The following is a 20,922-nucleotide window of genomic DNA, read 5'->3' as shown; positions in this document are numbered from 1 at the left end:
TGTAGATTCATTCATATTAACCACCCTGCTAGTGCAATAGTGGCTACATCTTTTCTAGGAAGAGTGAGTTGTAATGATTTTATGAGGTAGAAATGACAGCGGTTTAAGTTTTTTTTTTTTTTTTTTTTCTTGTTTTTTTACTTGCTTTGCTCTGAGTTCATAAGGGGTCAGTGGTCGTCTTTACCTAAGCCGTCTGAAATGAACTGTCAATATCTGAGCCACCACCTCCAGGAGACTTTAAGAGATTTTTACAAAAAAGAGATTTAGGGAACTTAGTTTACCCCTGCCCCTGAAAAAGTCCTTAATCTTTGTTCTTTTGAGGCTGTATGTTAGACAAATGAACCCATTTTATATTGTAGCCAATTTTTTTCTTTTTTTTTTCTTTCTTTCTTTCTTTTTTTTTTTAAGGAAATGACAGAGAAACCAGAAATGACAGCAGAGGAGAAACAAACACTCCTAAAGAGGCGCTTGCTTGCAGAGAAACTTAAAGAAGAAGTTATTAATAAGTAATAATTAAAAATTAGCAAAAGTCCAAATTTTCTTAAAAATAAATTATTTAATCCTTAAATCAAGACTGTTAGTTTTAAGTAAATACTTGTTTTCTAAATGCAAATAGAAGTTCATCATATTAAACATTTGAGGGGACAGTGCAGAAGGCCAGCTACTTGTACTAATTAATTTAATACAAATTTTGGGGTAATGTTTTCTCTTAGAGGCATAGAAACTAGTTGATAGCATGTTCATTCTGACTTGGACACCTATTGTTTGTGGTAGGCATTTTGCTGTGCACTGAAGATAGTAGTCAACTAGATTGAAGGGGTCCCTGTCTTCCTGGAGTTAATGAAGAATGCTCACAGAGCAAAGTGTTAGAAAGGAGGAATTCAAGCTGAGCACTGTGACACACACCTTTAATACCAGCTACTTGGGAGGCTCCAGCAGGATGAATGCCAGTTTGAGGCCAGCTTAGGCACTCAGCAAGACCCTGTCTCAAAAATAAAAAGGGCTGGGAATCAAGCTCAGTGGCAGAGCACCCCTGGGTTCAATCCCTAGTAGCACCAAAATTTTTTAAAAATAATAATTTAAATATAAAAGAAAAAGGAATAGTGCAGAGTACAGGTTGGTTAAACTTCCCTGAGCAAGTGATATTTAAGCTTATTGGAAGGGTAATTGCATTGAGGGAAAGAATAACTCAGGTCCTACAGCAGAAAAAAGAAAAAAGCACATACTGAGGAACTGTAATATGAGTGGAAAGGGTTAGCATATGAAATTGAAAACAGGTGGGGTATTGTTCATATATGTAGGGCTTGAAGGGATATGAAGATTTTAATTTTATAATATGGGGCAGCTGGGAGGTTACCTTATCAAATTATTTTCATATTTTAAAGATGCATGGTTGTTATATGGATACTAGTGGTTGCGCTAGAATAGTTATGGGTTTACCGGGTAGGAAGCAATACAATCAAAAGAGAAGATACTTTGGGCAGTCTTAAGAGAGACTGAACATTTACCCTGTACATTTGAGGCAGGATAACTAAGACTTGGAAAATAGAGGTGGGGAAAGAATTTATCCAGTTTCTAGAAAAGCTACTATGAAAACAACGGGAACAACTGCCTGAGCTTGTTGAGGGAAGTGCTACCACTGGGTACAAGTTTTTTAAAAGACCCTAGAATAGTTTTCTGTAGTCTGTTGAAAGATACATCTGTATGTTTTTTGTGGTACTAGAGATCAAAGCCAGGAGCACTTTACCACTGATCCATAACCCCAGCCCTTTTTATATTTGAGACAAGCTTTTAAGTTGCAGCTGGCCTTGAACTGGTGACCCTCCTGACTTAGCCTGCCGAGTTGCTGGGACTATAGATGTGCAGCACTTTGCCCAGCTTTGGTATCCCTTTTAAAAAGTTTGTAATTACAGCTGGGTGCTATTTAGAAAAACAAAAAAACCAAAACTAATTTTTAACAAAACTTGCTCATCTTATAAAGTTCCAGATTCCAAACTACAGAAAAAAAATTATTCTACATTGGTAACATTACTAGATGGATAAGGAAACCTAGTGCTTAAAAGAGGAATGTGTTTCATGTAATTTTTAATTAAAAATAGCTTTTATATTGACTACATGTTTACAGATATTTTAAGAGGACCTAAGGTATACAAATGTGGGTTCTGGTTTGCTACAGTGAGTGAAAATAAAGATCTGCCTGAAGGCAGTTATTTAAGATAGTGAATGTGGACTCCTATAGCTGTGTTATCAAGGTATGTTTTATTCTCATGTGGGTAAGCATATGTACCATGAAAACATTCACATTTCTGATGTAAGGTTTCTATGATGAAGACAATTTACAAGTTTGAGACTTAAGACAGTTTTTCAAAAGGGAAATTAAAAATAACTTCCTACTGGAACTTAAGAGTCAGGAGTAAATAGGGAAATATTTTAGGCATGGGCTGCTTAGATTATAAGAAGCAATTTACTAAAAGCTAAGAGGCTTGATAAAATTTGCTTGAAAGTGATCATGTGATCTTGACTGAAAATAACCTCACTTGTGTTATGAAGTTGTAAGGATTTTATTATATGTTTACCTGTAATCAAGAAGTAAGAGTAGCTTTTTGCCGTGATCTTTGGTGCTGAGATTTTACTTGCTCAAGGCTCACCTTCTGTAAGTAATCAGTGATATTTAGTGGCTTATAATAAATTTACGGATGATAATTTTACAGGCTTTTAAAGACAATGTAAAATGGAGTTAATTTATATTCACCATAAAACAAACACAAACATCAATCATGGAATTACAGGGTCACATTTTAATTCCTGAATTTTACAGTTCAGCATTAATATCACCACATGTATACAAATGGTGTAAAACAAGTACAGTGGTATTTTTAATACAAAATAAACATCTGTTTTATGGAAAAACTATACTTCATATCTACACAGACAGCCCATCTTTTCCAAACAATAGCCAAAATTAAAATTAACTACAAAATCTCCAAAACAGGGGAAACTGCTTCAGTTTAAGCTATTCCAGGAAAAAATGGACCCATTAACACATTACAAAGGTGACCTAAAGACTGTAGCTGGAATTACTATTTTTAGATTTTTTTTTTCCCAATGCATTAAATTGTAGTTTGGGGACATTTTTCTCATCTCAGCATGATCTCAGATCATAGATGAGCAAACTAACATTAAAATATTTACAGTTAACTGCTGTTCTAAAAATAAAACATTGTAACTGTTTGCCTCAATTTGTTACTTTAAATTCATTTACGTACATGGAATGTGCTTTTACTCTTTAAAAAAGCAGCCTTTGTATTACATACACCCTTGTCTGAGGAAAAGTTTCCTGTGCTGCATGTGACTTTGACATAACTCCTTGGATCAAAATGGCTTCTAGATATTAAATATTACAATTCAGCACTTTTTAAAAAAATTAGTCTTTACAAATTACGCTTTCATACTTGCCTGCAGCTCTGATGATAAACACAAGTTTACTAACAAAGCAGAAAGGGACTTCAGAATATCTTCTACGAAGGATTGTACTGGTAGGTGGCTGAAAAACATTCTGTTCTGTCCATTCCCAAGATTTTGAAGAGGATCATTCTGGAATACTTGACAAACTGTTTCTTGGCTGCTGTTATCTCAAAAGTGCTGATTTTAAAATTATATTAACAAAACTATCCATTTTGAATGCAGCTTATTTTTGTCAGAATACTTATTGAAAATCCTTGGTATAGAAAACTCAACATGTGCTGTAATAAAGGGTGTACTTCCCTCCAACTACCCAAAAAGCTGAATTTCTGTGAAGTCTTCAAAAAAAATGGTCCCAAAAGCTTGACTTCATTTTTTTTTTTTTTGATAGTTCTATTTGTTCCATAAAAATTTTCTTTAAAAAGAGGCAACTGATTAAAACAACAACATGGTCAGCACCATTATACAAGTAATGTTATTGGGTTTGCAACTGAAGTTTTATAATTTTTTTCTAGACTGGATACCCCCCCTGGAGCAACCCTGCGTGAATATTATTTTACCAACCTTTTCCCTCCCCAAACCATCCGAAACCTGAGACTTTCCTTGCTGAGAAGCTATCTCCCAGGTTCTGGTAACTAGTCTTTTTTTTTTTTTTTTTTTTTTTATAATAAAAAATTTTTTTTTTTCTTTCTTTTTCTTTTTAAACAGCCTGAAAGGCAAACCCCTTAATTACTAGCAAGCAATCAAGTTCCTGGGAATCCTGGTTTTTTTTTTTTTTTTACAGAACTAAACTCTCCTAGATGATATACTGAGTATCTTCTGCTACTCCTTGTATATTTATAAGTTCAAGTGAGAAAGCTTTCTGATTCAGATTTTTCCACTCATTGAACAGTTGCAGCATTTTAGTAAGAAGACCACAAGGTGGGAGTACCCCAGTAAAATTTTATGAGCCAAGACGTGGTCTTTTCCTGGGAGATGTTTCTTCTTCTTCTTCTTCCTCTTCGTCATCTGGATAATCCACTAAGCCAACCAAACTTCCCTATTGAAGAATTAAAAAAATGTTTTAAACAGGTAACTTAGAAAAAAACAAAAACTTACTGGTACAATTATTAGTACAAATGTTTTTGCTAAAGATATTAGAAACTATTTTTCTAAATCACACATATCCAATATTAACACATTTGAATTTAAGAAAGACACTGCTTGAAATTGTGAATATTAACTGAGTACTAATTGGTATCACACTCAGTAGTCCTCAACTTTTCTGTTGTTTCTTAGATTTTTAATGAAACCTCAGAACTCAATTCAATTCAGCAAAATTTCACCGGGAAAATTAATCTTTTTGAGTAATAGGACTAACAATCATAACATTTGGAAGCTAGAAAGGATGTTGGAGATGAACTAGTTGTCTCTTAATTTTATACTAAGAAATCTGTAGTCTGTTCATATGTATACTTTATTACTCAGCGCACACTGTTTTCATTCTGCTTTGAAGAATAGTTTAAAAGGCTGACAATAGCACTTGAAACGGTTACTAAAAGCTAATATCTGAAAATAAGGATGAGGCAATTCAAGGTTTTTGACCTTTTATGAGTAATGGACCCCTTTCAAAATCGGATTAAAGCTCGGTGCACTCTCCAGAAAATTTTAGCAGTCCATAGGACTACAATCACTTTGAACCAATTCCATGAAACTTAACAGACATCCCACAGGTTAAGAGGGCTAAGTGCAAATACTATTTAGTTCAAACCCTTCAGATCTGTAGTAGATGAACAAACAGAACTAAAGTAACTCATTCTTCATAAGAACACAGGCATCTGGTGTTAACATTTTACCGGAACATCATAAGTAAGACTATTAATCAAAAAAGAGCTTTGAGCACCTAGAATAGTTACCAGAAAGTCTGTGAACCAAACATATTTGTGAGAATCCTACTTCTTGCTCAGCAAAATCACATGTATGTCTGAAATTCTGATAAGCAAGAGGCAGCATATTAATATATTGATTGTAGTCTGAGTTCAAATTACAATGTTGTTACTTTATATCTGCATGAACCTGGGCAAGCGATTGAGTATCTCCATATTCAATTTTCTTCATCTGTAAAATCAGCATAGTAGTAGTAGTAGTAGTAGTAGTAGTATTTAGATCTCACTGAACTGTTTGAAAATTAAACTGAATACAAAACAAAAGATGTTTTCACTTTGGCAGAGTACTTGGTATGTAGTGTCCAGGAAGTGCTGTTAGCTGCCATTTATCATTATTTCTGTTATTTGGTTTCTAAGTCACACAAATTGGGAGAGAAGAAAGAACTGCAGTAGAAAAAGGCATCAGTGATATTCACAAAGATGACCTTGAGTTACCAATAAAAGTTTAATTATGCTTAAGAAGATGTATCAATGTATAAATTATTTTAGTCCTAAATGGTGGTTAACACCTAAAATGATTTTTTTTTGGCTTAAGATTAATAAATTGTCTGAAAAGCCAATCAAAACAATTTAATTTTGAATTTTATTCATATTTTCAATGCATACACATAACCAAAAACATACATTTAAAAATCATATTTACAATAAAAATAAAAATACAAAATGTGAAATGCTGGAAGTCAAAAGGTTTATAATCCAGATGTATCCTATGAAGTTGGATGGAGTCCATATTTTTAATATACATCCAGAAATTTACTGTTTTAAAATATCAGGTTGTTAATAAGTACAGCTATTCACAATCATATTCACATAAGAAATACAATGTAGAAAGGTTTTGATGTTAGTACATAAAAGTTCCATTTTCTTCTTTTAAACTCTTGTATTCCACTGTATGGCTGTACCCCATCACATATTTAAATTTTGTTAGATGTCTGGATTGTTTTCCAAGAGTATTCTCTTAAAATTTTTCTTTTTTACAATGATTTTTCTTATTAATGAAGTTGAGAACCATTTTTGTACATGGAATATTAAATGGATAAGACATAAAGTTGTTAAGGGTTTTTGCACTGTTAGTTCATCTAGTTTTTTTCTTTCTCAGCACTAATTCTTAAAAACCATTACATCTGTATAATTAGAGAACCTGCATTGACTATAGCTTTTGGAAGACCAATAAATGTATTTAACTTCTGCCTCCTTAAACTTCACCAAAGTGAAAGAAATTTACAGAGGTACACAGCCTCAAAGAAATGAGAAAATAGCAGAGGAAGTTAAGAAATTTTTGGAAAAGAGAAATCAGAGGCAAGGTAAACTCATATAATAGAAAGAAAGAAACCAGAACTAAATATCTGTAAAGGGAAAAAGAAATGAGAATCAAACTGATTTTTCTTAAAGAACTTCAGAAAAAAACTAGACAATAAAGCCGGGAAAACAGTGGGGGAAAAGAGGAAATACAAGTAAAACAGACAAATGGTTCTGTCCCCTCTGACAGCCAGGAAATCTGTGTTCCTCCATCACTACCACTTATAAAGAAAACAAACTCTATAGCAAAAATAACGCTATTAAGAACTTTGGGACTTCAGGCAAAGTAAAGGGCAAAGGTAAGATGCCAGGAAGAAAATGGGACAAATTTAATTTGGTATACTAAGCAGGCACACCCCTCCCCTCTGATATTAGCTCTTTTTCCTCCTCAGGCTCACAACACCTCAGTCAAGCTTATACTTCCCAGATGTAGTAGACTCACTGCGTTGTAACAATTAGATGGCTCCATGGCCTAAGTAGGAACTAAGTGGGTAATTAAACTACAGATAAACTACCTTCCCCAAAAGTATCGCTCAGCCCACACCATAAAAATTACCCTTTTAAATACTTTGAAAGTAAAAAGTACAGTTTAGTAATCTTAGTAATTTAACCATCATTACTAATTCCAGAACATTTTCATCACCCTCCCCTACCCCCAAAAGGCCCAAACCCATTAACAGTCACTCTATTACTCCCTCTTCCTAGGGTCCTGGCAACCACTAATCTTTGTTTCCATGGATCTGTGGCCTATGGTCTTCTGTGAATGGTTTACTTCATTTGTTTTTGAAGTTTAATCTATATTGTAGCATATATCAGTACATCATTCCCTTTCATGTCTGATTAATAGCCATTATACAGACATACCACATTTTATTAATCTACCCATTAGTATAGCAGATATGGGTTATTCCCGCTTTTTGGCTATTATGAATAATGCTGCTATTAAAATTCATGTACAAGGTTCAGAGTGGACATGTTTTCAGTTTTCTTGAGTATATACTTAGGTGTGGAATTGCTGGGTCACATGGTTAACTTGTATGTTTAATTTTCTGGGGAACTGCCAGACTGTACTCCAAAGCTCTTAAGCTGTGAATCTAAGTGGGTCACAATTTCTTTGCATCCTTGCCAACACCACTTCTATCCATTTTTTGTTAAAATTACAATCCTTCTATTGGTTGTGAAAGGTACTTACTGCAGTTCTGATTTGCATTTCCTTAGCTGGCTAATAATGCTGAATACTTATGTACTTTGTGTCATTTTCTTTGGAGAAATGTCTATTCAAATACTTGCCCATTTCAAAACTGACTTGTCACACTGAGGTATGGGGTACCAATTCCTTATTTCATATGTGATTTGCAAATATTTTATCCCATTTTGTGGGTTGTCTTCTCATTTTACAGTAGTGTCCTCTGAAGCATATGTTTTTAATGTTGATGAAATTCAATTTATTTCTTTTTTGTGTGTCATATAAGACATCCCTGCCTAATCCAAGTTCATGAACATTTACACCTGTTTTTTTCCTCAGAGTTTTATACTTTTAACTCCTATGTTTAGTTCTTTTATTCATTTTGAGTTAAATATTGAACATGGTGTGAATGAGGGGTCCAACATTTTTTTGGCATGTGGATATCTAGTTTATAACATCATTTGTTGAAAAGACGATTCTTTGACTGAACTGACAACTTGTTAAATCTGTAAACTTTTTCTTTTCTTTTTTTTTTCCCTGAGATAGAGTCTTGCTATGTTGCCCAGGTTGGCTTTGTACTCCTGAACTCGAGCAAGCTTCCTGCCTCAGCACCCCAAGTAGCTGGGACTACAGACTTGTGCTACAGTGCCCAGTTACTTTTTTATTTTTTAATATTTTTTTAGATGTTGGTAGACTTTTATTTTGTTCATTTATTTATATGTGGTGCTGAGGACTGAACCCAGTGCCTCACATATGCTAGGCAAGTGCTCTACCACTGAGCCACAACCCCAGCCCCCAGTTACTTATTTTTTAATATGAAAGAAAATCCATGATCATCAAAAATGTGAGGAAAATTTCCAATACAAAACAAAGGATTCATTAATAAAAGTTAAAAAAAAAATCAATGACAATTTTTTTCCCGAAACAAACCAATCATCTAAGTAAATTATAATTAGAGGAATTTAAATATGCAAGGATATTTCAACATTCAATAGTTAGGAAACCATAGTATTTAATATGCATATATGTAATAACATTAATATGATGTTAACTATATATATATATAATTCATAATATTAACAAATCTAGAATGGAATTCAAGAATCATCCTTCAGTGAAGGAAATAAAAAAGATATCTTACACATCATTTTAAATACTTTTTAAAAATCATCAAAAGTGATAGTTTTGGTATCTCCCTTTTGATATTTACAACTTTTATTTTGCCTAATTGCCTTGACCAATAAACCAGAACAGTTAAATAATAGCAGTGACAGTGGCATTTTTTTTTTTTAAATGTCATGTTCCTGGTCCGAAGCATTCCTACTTAAAAGTACAAAACAGGCTTTTAATAACAGAAGTATATATCAGGTTAAGAAATTATCCATTTTTTCCTATTTTACATTTGGAAATAATTATCAGAATTATAAACACATTCTATAATGTATGTGAAATGATGTCTGTAGGTCACATTGCTGCAATGCTTCCAACTGCAAAGAGCAGGAAACAAATGTCCATTAATGATTTAATTAAAGATTAAGGCATATTCATCCTTTTGAACTCTGCAGGGATTTTTTAATGTTTTGCCATGGAAAGGTCAACAAGATAAATTTTACATGAAAAAAAAAATTAAGGGTTGACTATCTTCTGCAAATCTGTAGCAAAAGAAGTATCTATTTTAGCATTCAATAATAGCATCTTATTGTGATTTTATAAGTATTTTTCTCATAGAAAATGTGTATATAACAAAGAAGTACTTTGTGTCTTTATAGCATTCAAATCTTTAAAAAGTATCTTTCTAAAAATTTCATTTGGAGCTAAAGTCTTGCCCATTTTCAACTGTATAAAATTGACAGTGGTGGTGAAATAGCTAAACTAAGGGCCACTGGAATAAAAAACCTGAAATCTTTTAGGAATGTGGCCAGTTTTTCAAGACGATTGTGAACAAATTTAACTAGTCCTTTACTTCTGTGAATTCCTATCTTATTTAATCTCAAAATTTTGTGATGGGTCAATTAACTTGTGTTTCAAGAACAATCACTGTTTTTATCCCAAGAGACAGAACAAATATTATGTATTCTGTTGTTAGTGACAACAGGGTTTTAGAAAACACATTTGTGCTTGTACTTAATTGAAAAAATTATCTTGAAGGATAACACATTAAAAACGTAAGGCAATATTACCAAAAAAGGGACAAGAAAACAGAAATGATTAATAGGAAAGAAAAGTTATGAAAACTGTTCAGACAAATCCAGAAGGCTCCCATAGTTACAGTGAAAGTGCAGAAAATGTTCCAAAATAAGACATGACTGTTCAATGGACAAACCATGACTGTTCAAATAGGACATGACTGTTAAATTTCAAAATATAGGGCTAAAATCCCAAATGCTTTCAGGAAAAAAATAAAATCACAAAAAAGGATGAGGAATACGAATGTCTTTAAAGCTCCTGAGAGCAATAACTTCAAACTTTTTGGACAAATTATTGCCAATCTGGTTTTGCATTCATTTAAACTGTTAATCAAGTAAGAGTTTTTAAAAAAGAAATTTTCATACCTGCAAAATCTCAAATTTTACCTCTCTCATGGTATTCTTTTTTCAGGAAACTAATAGAAGATATACTCCATCAAAATGAGACAGATCAAGAAAAAGAACACAGACATAGGATATGGGAAATAAATATTACAAAATAGGAGAAAAGCAAAAAGAGTCTTAGGGTAAGGGCAAAGGCCCTCAAGACAATGGCTGTGTGGCAAATTTTGAGAGCAACTAGTCTAGACTGGCACAGAATGAAAGATTTGAGAAAAATACACAAAAATAACCTAAGAGGTCCTTCAGAATTAGCAATGGACACAACTATTTTAACAAAACAAAAAACAGTGCTGTATTTACTCTATAAAAAGTGAAAATGTATAAAGACTAGTGGTACAGAAGAGTATAAATAATATTTGTTGTCTTCATTATCACAAACTTATTGAACACTTTAAAAAATCATGATAAAGGGAAGAATAAGGGTGAGGATGTAAGGAACATTCAAGTGTAAATATAAGAAAGCTGAATCTTCATTTCATAGTAAGGAATTAAATTATGTCTGAACTTGATAAAACAACACAGCAGCAATAACATATTACTTACAAAGAAAAAAACGGGTATTAAGAATGTAAAGCACCAGGCACTGTGGTGCACACCTGTAATCCCACCAACTTCGGAGGCTGAGGATGGAGGATCACAAGTTCAAAGACAGCTCAGTAACTTAGCAAGCCCCTGCTTCAAAATAAAAAAGGGAAGGGGATATGGCTCAGTGGTTGAAAGCCCCTTGGTTCAATCCTTAATATCAAAAAGGAAAAAAAATATATATATATAAATATATATATAAAATATATATATTTTTATAGAAAGAATTAGAGTACTGATTTTTTTCCTAATATAATTGTGACCAATATTTGACTTTTGAAAATAAGTGCATGTATTAAGTTGATTTAAAAAAGAAAATGCCAAGCAATAATCTAAGCAGTACACATTTACTAAATAATTTAAATTTCTTAACAAGCTTTATAAAGCAAGTGCTAATATATCTCCATATAAAATCAGATAACTAGGGCCTAGAGAAATTAAATAACTTATTCAAGGTCAAACAGCTAGAAAGAAACAGCCAAGATTTGAACCACACAATAAAATTCCACTGTAGATGTTCTTAATGTCTCAATATATTAAATAGTCCTACTGAAAAGTGAAAATTAATTTTAATAAATCTCACTATTAAGTATAACTAATGCATCAATAAAAGAAAAAATGATGATTCTACATTTCTGTTAACAGTAAACTCAAAGTATAGTTTCTGTTCAAAACAAGACGCATTCCCTCAGTTAGGTTTTGTACTACTATAACATTTTCCTTGTTTTGTCCATCTACACATACACTAACCATTGTCCTATACTGATGCATTTTAATTTCTAAGTCACTCTTTTTGGGGAAAGAATGGTTTCACATAGTGAAAAATAAAAATAAACAAGAAACTAGTTTCACATAAAATTTAAATTTGTTTATAAAAAGAAAAGTAACCAATGGAAAGTACATTTGCTATGAGAATTACAGATATATTCTTTATATCCTTAACCAAAGATTCATTTACATTAAGGAAAACATAAAACGATTTTTAAAAGGCACTATGAACAGAAAACACACAGAAAATTCAACATTATGAATATAATAAGGGACATATAACTTGAAAAGAAGTATCATATACTCTACCTAACTGGAAAAGATTAAAAATAATTATAACAGCACTGGCCAAGCTGCAGTGATTCAGGCACACTGATATACTGCTGATGGGAAAATAAACTGGTACAGACCTCTTGGAGATGAATTTGATAATATGTGTGAAGACATTCCTACTACTGTATCTATTTAAGAAAATAATGTACAATGACTAGGAGTCAAATCAGTGAAATATCAGAATCAACTTAGTACTAAAAAACAATCAGGTTTGGGGAGGGATGGGAAGAGATGCTTACATATATATGATATAGCTAAATAAAATCAAATTCTATAGTCAGCATTTTAATAACAAAAACATTCTTATAATAAACAGAAGCAGACACACAATGTGTTTATAGGAGTATTTCAATTTTGTGTCAGATAAACCCACAGATCTGAAGAAAAGTAAATATTACCCATCATGTTCTGATTACACCTTTGAAATCGCTCTGATTTTACAAATTTTCTTCAGCAAACATGAAATAATTTTACAGATGGAAAAGGCAGAGTTTGTTTTTGTGTAATGCTAATTCACATACCTTAGTGGCTGTTACTGACGAAGTCAAGTTTGTAGTTTTGGAAGAAGAACCATTAGAACTTGCTGGTGATGTCTGAGCCACTACAGATTTACTGTTTGTACTGTTTGTTCCATTAGCAGCACTGGCAGAGTGGGAGAAAGTAAATTTGAAGCCACCAGAAGATGTCCTTTTGGGAAGGTTTTCCTTATCTTCACTTTCTTTTGCTAAAGCAAAAGTAAAAATTTGAGCCTACATCAATAAATATTGCTAAATCAATGCATTTTAAAAGAACAATAATTAAAACATTAAAATAAAACATTGCCTTTGCTTTCTAAGAGTAAAGCATGTGTATGGTGATATTTCTCTATTAGCTAGAGTCCTAGAAATCTAATCAACATTAGAGCCTTAAGAATAAGAATCAGCCATTCCATTCTATGCTAGAATTCTACAATGCTGTTCATTTTTCTTGAAAAGATAATCATTAACTGCCTCTTTCTTTTATTGTCCTTTGTTCACTGACTCTATTTATTTATTCCTTGTTAAAACCTAATAACCTCTCCCACAAGTCAATACTTAAAATGTCTATCATCAAGTCTCAGTCACTCATTCCCTGAATATTCCAGTTTTGTTTATGTATTTCTTTTATGGCTTTCTTTAATATCTAATCACTTCTATTTTTGTATGTGATTCTTAATAGCATGGCATTCAACGCTGGCTGCAATAAAGTATGGCCTTACTGCTTCTTTCAACAGTAGCAAGAGTGGTATCTATCTATAATGATTAAGAAAAATCTAACTACCAAAAGGTTCCTACATATTCTTTAGGACATTTTAATAGGCTATTTTCCCCTGAGGGTGAAGCAAAAACAACAGCATTATGAATAGGAAACGAGACTGGAAACATCAGTTTCAAGAAAAACGTAATAAATCAATGAAATTTTCTAGTAACAAATGCCTTAAAAAAAGTCACATTCAAAATAAGTTCATAAAATGCTTTTATCTTTTAACACATACATTTTTATTAAACATTTAGATGATATTTGCAAGACGGTATTCCAAAATGCCAATTCCTCAGGACATAAAATTAAAGTGATTAGTTTTTTTGAAAGAGAGTAATAAGATCTTAGTTTTATAAAATAAGTTAAACATATCTAAGTGCCAAGGGGAAATTTAACTTTTTTCTTAATTATTTTCTTTAGAGAAGTTTTAAAATATCTTTAAATTCAGAACAAAGTTATTTCTTTGAGTTTAGTTTCCTCAGCTGTAAAAAGTGAAGGTGAAGTACTCCAGATTTCTTTGAATCTGTATTTTTTTTTATTATTTGATAATAAGAAACCCCCAAATAATCTAATAATAAAAGAAATCCCATGTACAGTAATAAAAATAAAAAAATAAAAATCCCCAGTGGGATTTTAGTGTAGATAAAGCCAAGACTCCATAGAAGGAAATTGTGGAAGTAGACAATGAAATTTCTAAATAGAAATAAACATTAAAAAAAAAATTTAAATATGAAAAGAATTCCCAAACAGATAAGTTTCTGTACTAAACAAGAGGAGGCACGATTTAATTAAAATCAGAATGTTAATACCTTTTTTCGTCTCCATAAATTTTTCATAACTATCTGGAAAATCATCTTCTGGCTTAGATTTTTCAACTGGTGCCACAACTGCTTTTCCTTCGTCCTCTTCATCTTCATTAAACCACATTTCTTCATCCTCTTCCAGGGCTTTTGCATCTCTGCGAAATCTGTTACTACGCAATATAGATGGTACACTGTAAGAAATATATCACAAATATTGAATGACTTAAAATTCATGACCAGATTAGTTTCTATAGAAACTAATTTTAACTGCAATTATATCAAATCACCTTGGTCATGATATAAAATATAGCCAAACTTTCCAAAATATTTTCAGATATTAAAAAACTAAAAATTTATCTTGAGTTGTCATACAGGGTAGTAAGTCATCATATAATAGACTTGGGGTAGGAAGGAAAGCCTACTCTTACACAACCCTGTGCTATATCTAGTGACAGAAAATTCCTTGGTAAATTTCACATGAAAAATCTAAACTATGGAAATGTTTGGATTCAATTCTGTAAACTAAGTACAATATACTACAGCAATACCTGTTCAGTTTCTGATTCTGTCTGTCTTTTTCTTGTTCATATTTAGTCTTCAATCCTTTGAATGTCTGAACATATTCAATCGATTCAAGTGCTTTATAAAAGTTTTCAACTATATGTGCAGTCAGAGACTTGATATCTTCCTGTATAAGCACAAAATTTACATTTCAAACACAATACAATGTTTGTTAGGAGAAAAATTAAAAAAAAAATTATAGTTCCAAAGCTGATTAAAAAAGGTTTTTCAAAATCACCTTCCAAAAATAAATGTCCCAGTTTCTTTATACATGAGCCAGGACTCCACAGAAAACTTGGGAAAAAGGAGAAGCAATTCACTGGAGCCCTTTTGGGGGACTATAAAGAACATTTGAAAAGTAAATGGATTTAGTTTACGTCTGCAACTTTTTGCATTTATATAGCACTTTACAGTTTAAAAAGCAAGTTCACATACAATTTCACTTGATTCTCACAAATCTATTAAGTTTTATTATACTGTTTTATAAACACAAAATGAGACAGATTGGATGGGTTGATCAAGAGCACATGGCTTATTACAAGAGGGCAGATGTTAAAATACTATTTTCAACAATTTAATGACTTCCTGTTCATCAAAATAGGATGTCTTATCTAAATAAAGTAGATTCCTTTATAGTATGCATATAGTTCCAATGAAATATGTATCTGGAATTATACTTGTCTATTCCTGCTATATACTATTCTATGTGGAACAAAAAGATAATTTTGGGGATTCAATGTATTTATTACTCAAATTTATTTTCAAAAAAATTTAAATTCAATTATGAGACTAGGGATGGAATTATGAACCATACATATCATTTTGTCAGTATCTCACCAATATTTGAAAGGAAAAAAAACCAAGTTAATAAAAAAAAGTATTTAAGAATATAAAAAGTTCTGATTCATTAGAACAATATGCTATGAACCTGGGTTCAGATACTAGTGAGCTAGTTAACTACATTCCTTCTTTGCTAAGGTTGAAGACTGCATTTCTCTTCATCCTTTCAACAACCATATTCTCAGGAAAACAATCTAGTCAATGAAATATTCTTCATATGAGAATAACATGTCATCAGTAGAAATCATTTACTAAGAAATAAAACCACAGAGTAATTTTCTAGCATTCACTTTTTTTAAAAAAAATATTCTTTCCAACTATATAGCCATTTCCTTGATGGATGATTTCTCTGTGTGTTTAGTGCAGGAGAGGTAAATTTGTTGTACTGACTATACCATTATCTGTCTTACTCCTGTTGTTCAAATATAGCTCTCTCCAGATCTTTTTATAACACATCCTTTGTTGCCTGAAACTGAGATGAGACCAGTTTTAAATGCTGACTGCTACTAACCAAATGAAATCTACTGATTAAGTCAATGAATCACTTTGGTTATCTTAATTTCCTCATCTGCAAAATAAGGTAGATGAAATCACATGAATGGTATGCATGATTGAAATGTCCATATATACCAGATGTGATCCTGAAACATTTGGCCAGTAAGTATGGAACTGAGAAAATTGAGTAAATCTGAGTTACAAGTCTATGCTGAATCTCTTTTAAATTTCATAATTTAAAATACTGGTCTAGAGGTGTGGCTCAGTGATAGAGCATGTGTACAGCATGTGTGAGGACCTGGATTCGATCCCCAGCACAACACACACACACACACACACACACACACACACACACACCGAAAACAAAACAAAACAACCCACTCAACTACAAACATGTGGCAAATAAGAATATAAAAGTAACTGATTTTTAAAAAACTTTAGTTTATTAGAAATATATTCTAAGACACTTAGAATAACAATTTTAGGAAAAAAAGGGGAATGAAGAAATCACTTGTTTACATATTATTATTTTACTTTTACATAGAAATACTGCTTCACAAATAGTTAATTCTTTTACATATAATCACTAAGAGTTCTTTAATATAAACTTACCACTCTTATAAATTCAAATAACTCAATAACAGCTGAATTCAACAGATTGTACCGAGTTCCATTATCCAGAAGAGCATTTATAACTGGCTCAAAAAGATTTCCCTTGGTGATGTAACGATTATAAAATTCATCTTTAAGGCCAATTATCCGTCTCATAAAGCGAAGAGCACCTAATTAAACATAAAAAAGGGAATAAGCTGGTGATCTAATATTTGTTATTTTACAGGTATTTTTGCCATAAAGCAATATATGGATTCTAAAACAAAAAGTAAAATTATGTACTAAAAAAATTGGGTTTTGAGAAAAATAAAGGGTTTAGGGAGGATAGGTAAAAACTGGTATAACTTTATAGCTAGAGTTAACAACAACAGGAAAAAGTATCTGGGAGATAAATAATCTACCTGGGTGGTCAGCTCAATGGCAAAAAGAAAAAAATATTAAAAACCCACAAATGAAGATGCTGATAACACTTAACGAGCAGTGCTTGGTAGATGCAGTGAAGGTAGTTCAGTATGAGTTGGGAGGCAAGTGGGGACAGGAGTGGAACAGTCTGTCAAGAGCTAAGATTGTCTCTCTGGGAGAGGGAAATCTGGGGGCAGGTGTTTCTTTCTAGAAAAGCAATTGCTAGTAACCTAACAGGATATCTTGAAAAAATTTTTTTTCATCTTTTAACTTTTCCAGTGAAGGTTGTAATTCTTCTGCCATGATTCTAGCTCTATGGGTCTTGAAAAAACCATTTGTGAATCACGGCTACACTCACATTATAATGTCATTCCCTTATTCACCAATTGTATGAGCTATTTTGCCTTGGGCAAACATGCACTGTGGCAGATAAGAATGTATTTGTGAAAGAAAAAAAAAATAGCACTGAGTAAACAGTGTAATTCAGCTCTTCTTATTTTAGGATACTGAAAAAGAAATTTCTCTCCTAACTAGTTTTTCCTAGCTAAATAAATTTAGCAATATTATTGCTAAAATTCTTATGGAACACAAAGGACTGACATTTTAATCATTTTTATATCTGATCTTGTAACCTTTCCCCCTTAATTTAAAATTTTCTATAGATAACACTGTGCTTTTGATTTTTATGTCAGTCTCTCATTTCAGTTCTCTGTTTAAGAATGGAAGTTGTTAAATGATAAAGTTGTGCCTGTTACAAGAGGCTCAAATATCTGAGAATAAAACAGAAATAGGTTACATAAGAAATTTAACTGGGACACCAACCCAATGTGGGGAGAAGTGTTAAGACTTATAACATCACCTCTTTTTGTGGCAGGATAAGAAATATTTCACTTAGGATTTAAAATAAAAATAAAATAAAAGACAAAAAACAAAAAAACCCGAGGAACTGGCAAAGGTGTAAGAATCACAATCAGGTACCATACACTGCTGGTGAATGAAATGACACGCATGCAAAGCTACAGTTACAACGTAACTAATAATAATGGCAATTCTAAAACAACAAATATTTAAATACTGGAAATTCATTCCATTGGGATTTAACCATATTAAAGGAATACTCTGCAATCACCAGAAAGTACTATTTATAGAAAACCAGATGGGACAATCTATGAAAACATTCATACTTCCAAAATTAAAATTCAAAGAGTAATTCCAATCAAGATGAACTGAATAAAATTATTTTTAAGGTATTGTGCAAGGAAAAAAAGTCTAAACATAACAAAGAAAATGATAAAAAAGGAAAAAGGGGGTACTCAGGAGGTAGTAAACCTTATAACAGAAATATTTTTATCCCCCCCGCCCCAGTACTGGGAACCTAGGTATTTTACCACTGAACTATATCCCTAGCCCTTTTTATTTTAAGAGAGTCTCCCTAAATTGCTGAGGCTGGTCTCAATCTTGCAATCCTCCTGCCTTAGCCTCCCAAGTAACTAGGATTACAGGTGTGTGCCACTGTGCCCAGTTCTACAACAGAAGTACAATGGCATAATGAACACCCCCATTATTTCAACTGACAAGATTAAAGAACAGATAGCCCATAATTAAGACACAAGTGTACCTGTTAACTTACTATTTAACAAAGGTGGTATTTTAATTTTGTGGGGAAAATGTGGTTTATTTAATGAAGGTGTTGGCATGGTTGTCTTATCCATCTAGAAAAGAATAAATCTAGACCATAACTTCAAATATCCAAAAGCATATTTCAGATGCATTATATATATAAATGTACAACAGGAAAGAATAAAAATATTAGAAGAAAATTGAAAAGAATACTTATATAGAATATAGAAGCCTTCTTGGACAAGACAAAAAAAAACCCCTCAAAGACCATAAGAAGAAAATAAGCCATATTTTTTGTTACCCTAAAGAACTCTAAGAAAAAGATAACATGTAATTTACAATAGACAAAAATGTATATTGTACTAAAATATGAAAAGATGCTATGGGGAAAATGCAAATTAAAACAAAAATGGAATACCACACTCTCCATCATCAGATTGATAAAATTTTAAAAAGGCAAGTAAGAGTACAGGGACACTGTCAAACGTTTCAAGCTTTTTGGAAAGAAATCTGGCAGCTGTATGTTAAATTAAAAAAAAATTTAAAAAATATTTATTAAAAAGTATGAAGTATATAAACACTTTATCCTGGCAATCTTATTACTGGGAATCTATCTTACATAAATAAATAAATCAACATATTAAAATTAGTATATTAGGTTTACAAGTGTAGTCTGGAGTGGCCAAAAACCAAAAATAATCTTGCAATCCATTCACTAGAAAATGGTACAAAAAATTATGGAAGAGTCACATTATGAACATGTTCTTTTGCTATCTTATAGGAAAAAAAAAAATCTATACCGTATCAACTAACAGAGTAGTAGTAGTGAGAGAAAATATGTTAATGTGATCCAGTTTTCTGTACAAATAAAAACAATAAATCCTATATGTGTGTGACTATGTTTATGTACAGGAATAGAGAAAGGAATGAAAAGGAAAAAAATGCAGACAGTTAATAATTAACACTGGCTATTTTAAGATTATAAAAATAAAAGGTTAGGGAGATTATGTCAGTAGTAAATGATAGTTTCACCAAGAGAGAAGGGAAAAGATGACAAGTCTGGTCCCCTTAGTGAAATGCTGTCATTGCACATGGCTATCATATTACTACAAATATTGTTAAATGAATCTAAATGGGTGCAAGATGTAAGTGGGGAAGCATTATAATCTACTCTTCTGGCCCTTTAAGAACAGAACAGAAAAGATTAGGACTTCTACAATCATCTCATTAATAGCATAAACACTGCTCAACAAATAAACAGAAAAAACTCTGAAAGGTAATTTAGCTTTTATCTCTACCAAAAAGTTGTTTCTTAAAACATTTTACAAGAATGTCCATTTAAATGGTTACTTACACAAGGCCAGGAATGTGTGCTTTGAATTCATCAAGACTAAGACTCTTCTTAGCAAGTCCTTGTTCATAATGTAGTTCTTTATATGGTATGTGTGATGTTCCACACAAAATGTGAGTAACTCTAAAATTAAGGCAAGTAGCTGTGCTGTTTGATAATTATCTACAAAAGAAAGTCATCTCATAAAAATAAAATATTGTTAATATATCTAAATAGACTAAGATTATATCCTATATTTTAGAACAATTTTTCTTCTGTTTTTCTATCAATTAAAAAGGCTATAGATGTTTACTTTTTCTTAGGCAGACTATCCAGAAATATTATCAGTTTTACCTAACTAAATAGATATTTCCTAACAGAAAGGAAAACTCAATCTGAATCTACAAATGTAATACAACCTCCATTTCACTGAGATTTCTTGGTAATGCTTCCTTAAGTATTATCATTAATATTAATGAATCTATAAAAGGGTTCATAGTAAAGAGGGATTACATCAAATGTTTTGCCTAAAGTGCTCAATGCAAATTTCTTAAGAAAAATTACTATGCTTTCTTTAAACACATCTAAGAGAAAGATATTTTTGGCTATCTGAATATAAAGTGAAACATCAATCAATTCATGATATCCATAATAAAAGACCTACTGAAATAAACTTGCGTTCTTTTCCCCCTCAAGAGGCTTTGATTTTGAAATTCAAGAAATGATTTTGAACTGCTATCAAATTTTAATGTATATCAAGGACTTATAAGTATAATTACTGTATTACAAATGCTTTGCCAAGGAAATAGGAAATATTCAACTTTGAGGACATTATGGA

The 20,922-nt window shown here is 31.9% G+C and overlaps 2 protein-coding genes across 4 annotated transcripts in view; one reads left to right on the top strand and one right to left on the bottom strand.

Moving 5' to 3' along the window:
• The window catches only part of CFAP36 (cilia and flagella associated protein 36), a 31,182-nt gene extending 28,514 nt beyond the window's left edge, over positions 1-2,668 (top strand). For both annotated transcript variants that reach the window (XM_079110235.1, XM_079110234.1), the window contains one exon: positions 409-2,668. In XM_079110235.1, coding sequence (XP_078966361.1) covers positions 409-510 — 102 coding nt within the window. In that variant the 3' untranslated portion in view covers positions 511-2,668. The remainder of the gene's footprint in view (positions 1-408) is intronic.
• A 110-nt stretch (positions 2,669-2,778) lies between these two features.
• The window catches only part of PPP4R3B (protein phosphatase 4 regulatory subunit 3B), a 65,123-nt gene continuing 46,979 nt past the window's right edge, over positions 2,779-20,922 (bottom strand). Inside the window, exons 11-16 of one of the 2 annotated variants that reach the window (XM_079110208.1) lie at positions 20,109-20,267; positions 16,733-16,902; positions 14,773-14,912; positions 14,231-14,394; positions 12,665-12,867; positions 2,779-4,501 (exon numbers count right to left, since the gene is read on the bottom strand). In XM_079110208.1, coding sequence (XP_078966334.1) covers positions 4,406-4,501; positions 12,665-12,867; positions 14,231-14,394; positions 14,773-14,912; positions 16,733-16,902; positions 20,109-20,267 — 932 coding nt within the window. In that variant the 3' untranslated portion in view covers positions 2,779-4,405. Of the gene's footprint in view, positions 4,502-12,664; positions 12,868-14,230; positions 14,416-14,772; positions 14,913-16,732; positions 16,903-20,108; positions 20,268-20,922 lie in introns of both variants that reach the window. The other variant, XM_079110207.1, reaches the window with a different exon arrangement.

The sequence above is a fragment of the Sciurus vulgaris genome (genome assembly GCF_902686455.1).
Source record: "Sciurus vulgaris genome assembly, chromosome: 14".
NCBI lineage: Eukaryota > Metazoa > Chordata > Mammalia > Rodentia > Sciuridae > Sciurus > Sciurus vulgaris.
This window is presented reverse-complemented; position numbering and strand designations above follow the sequence as displayed.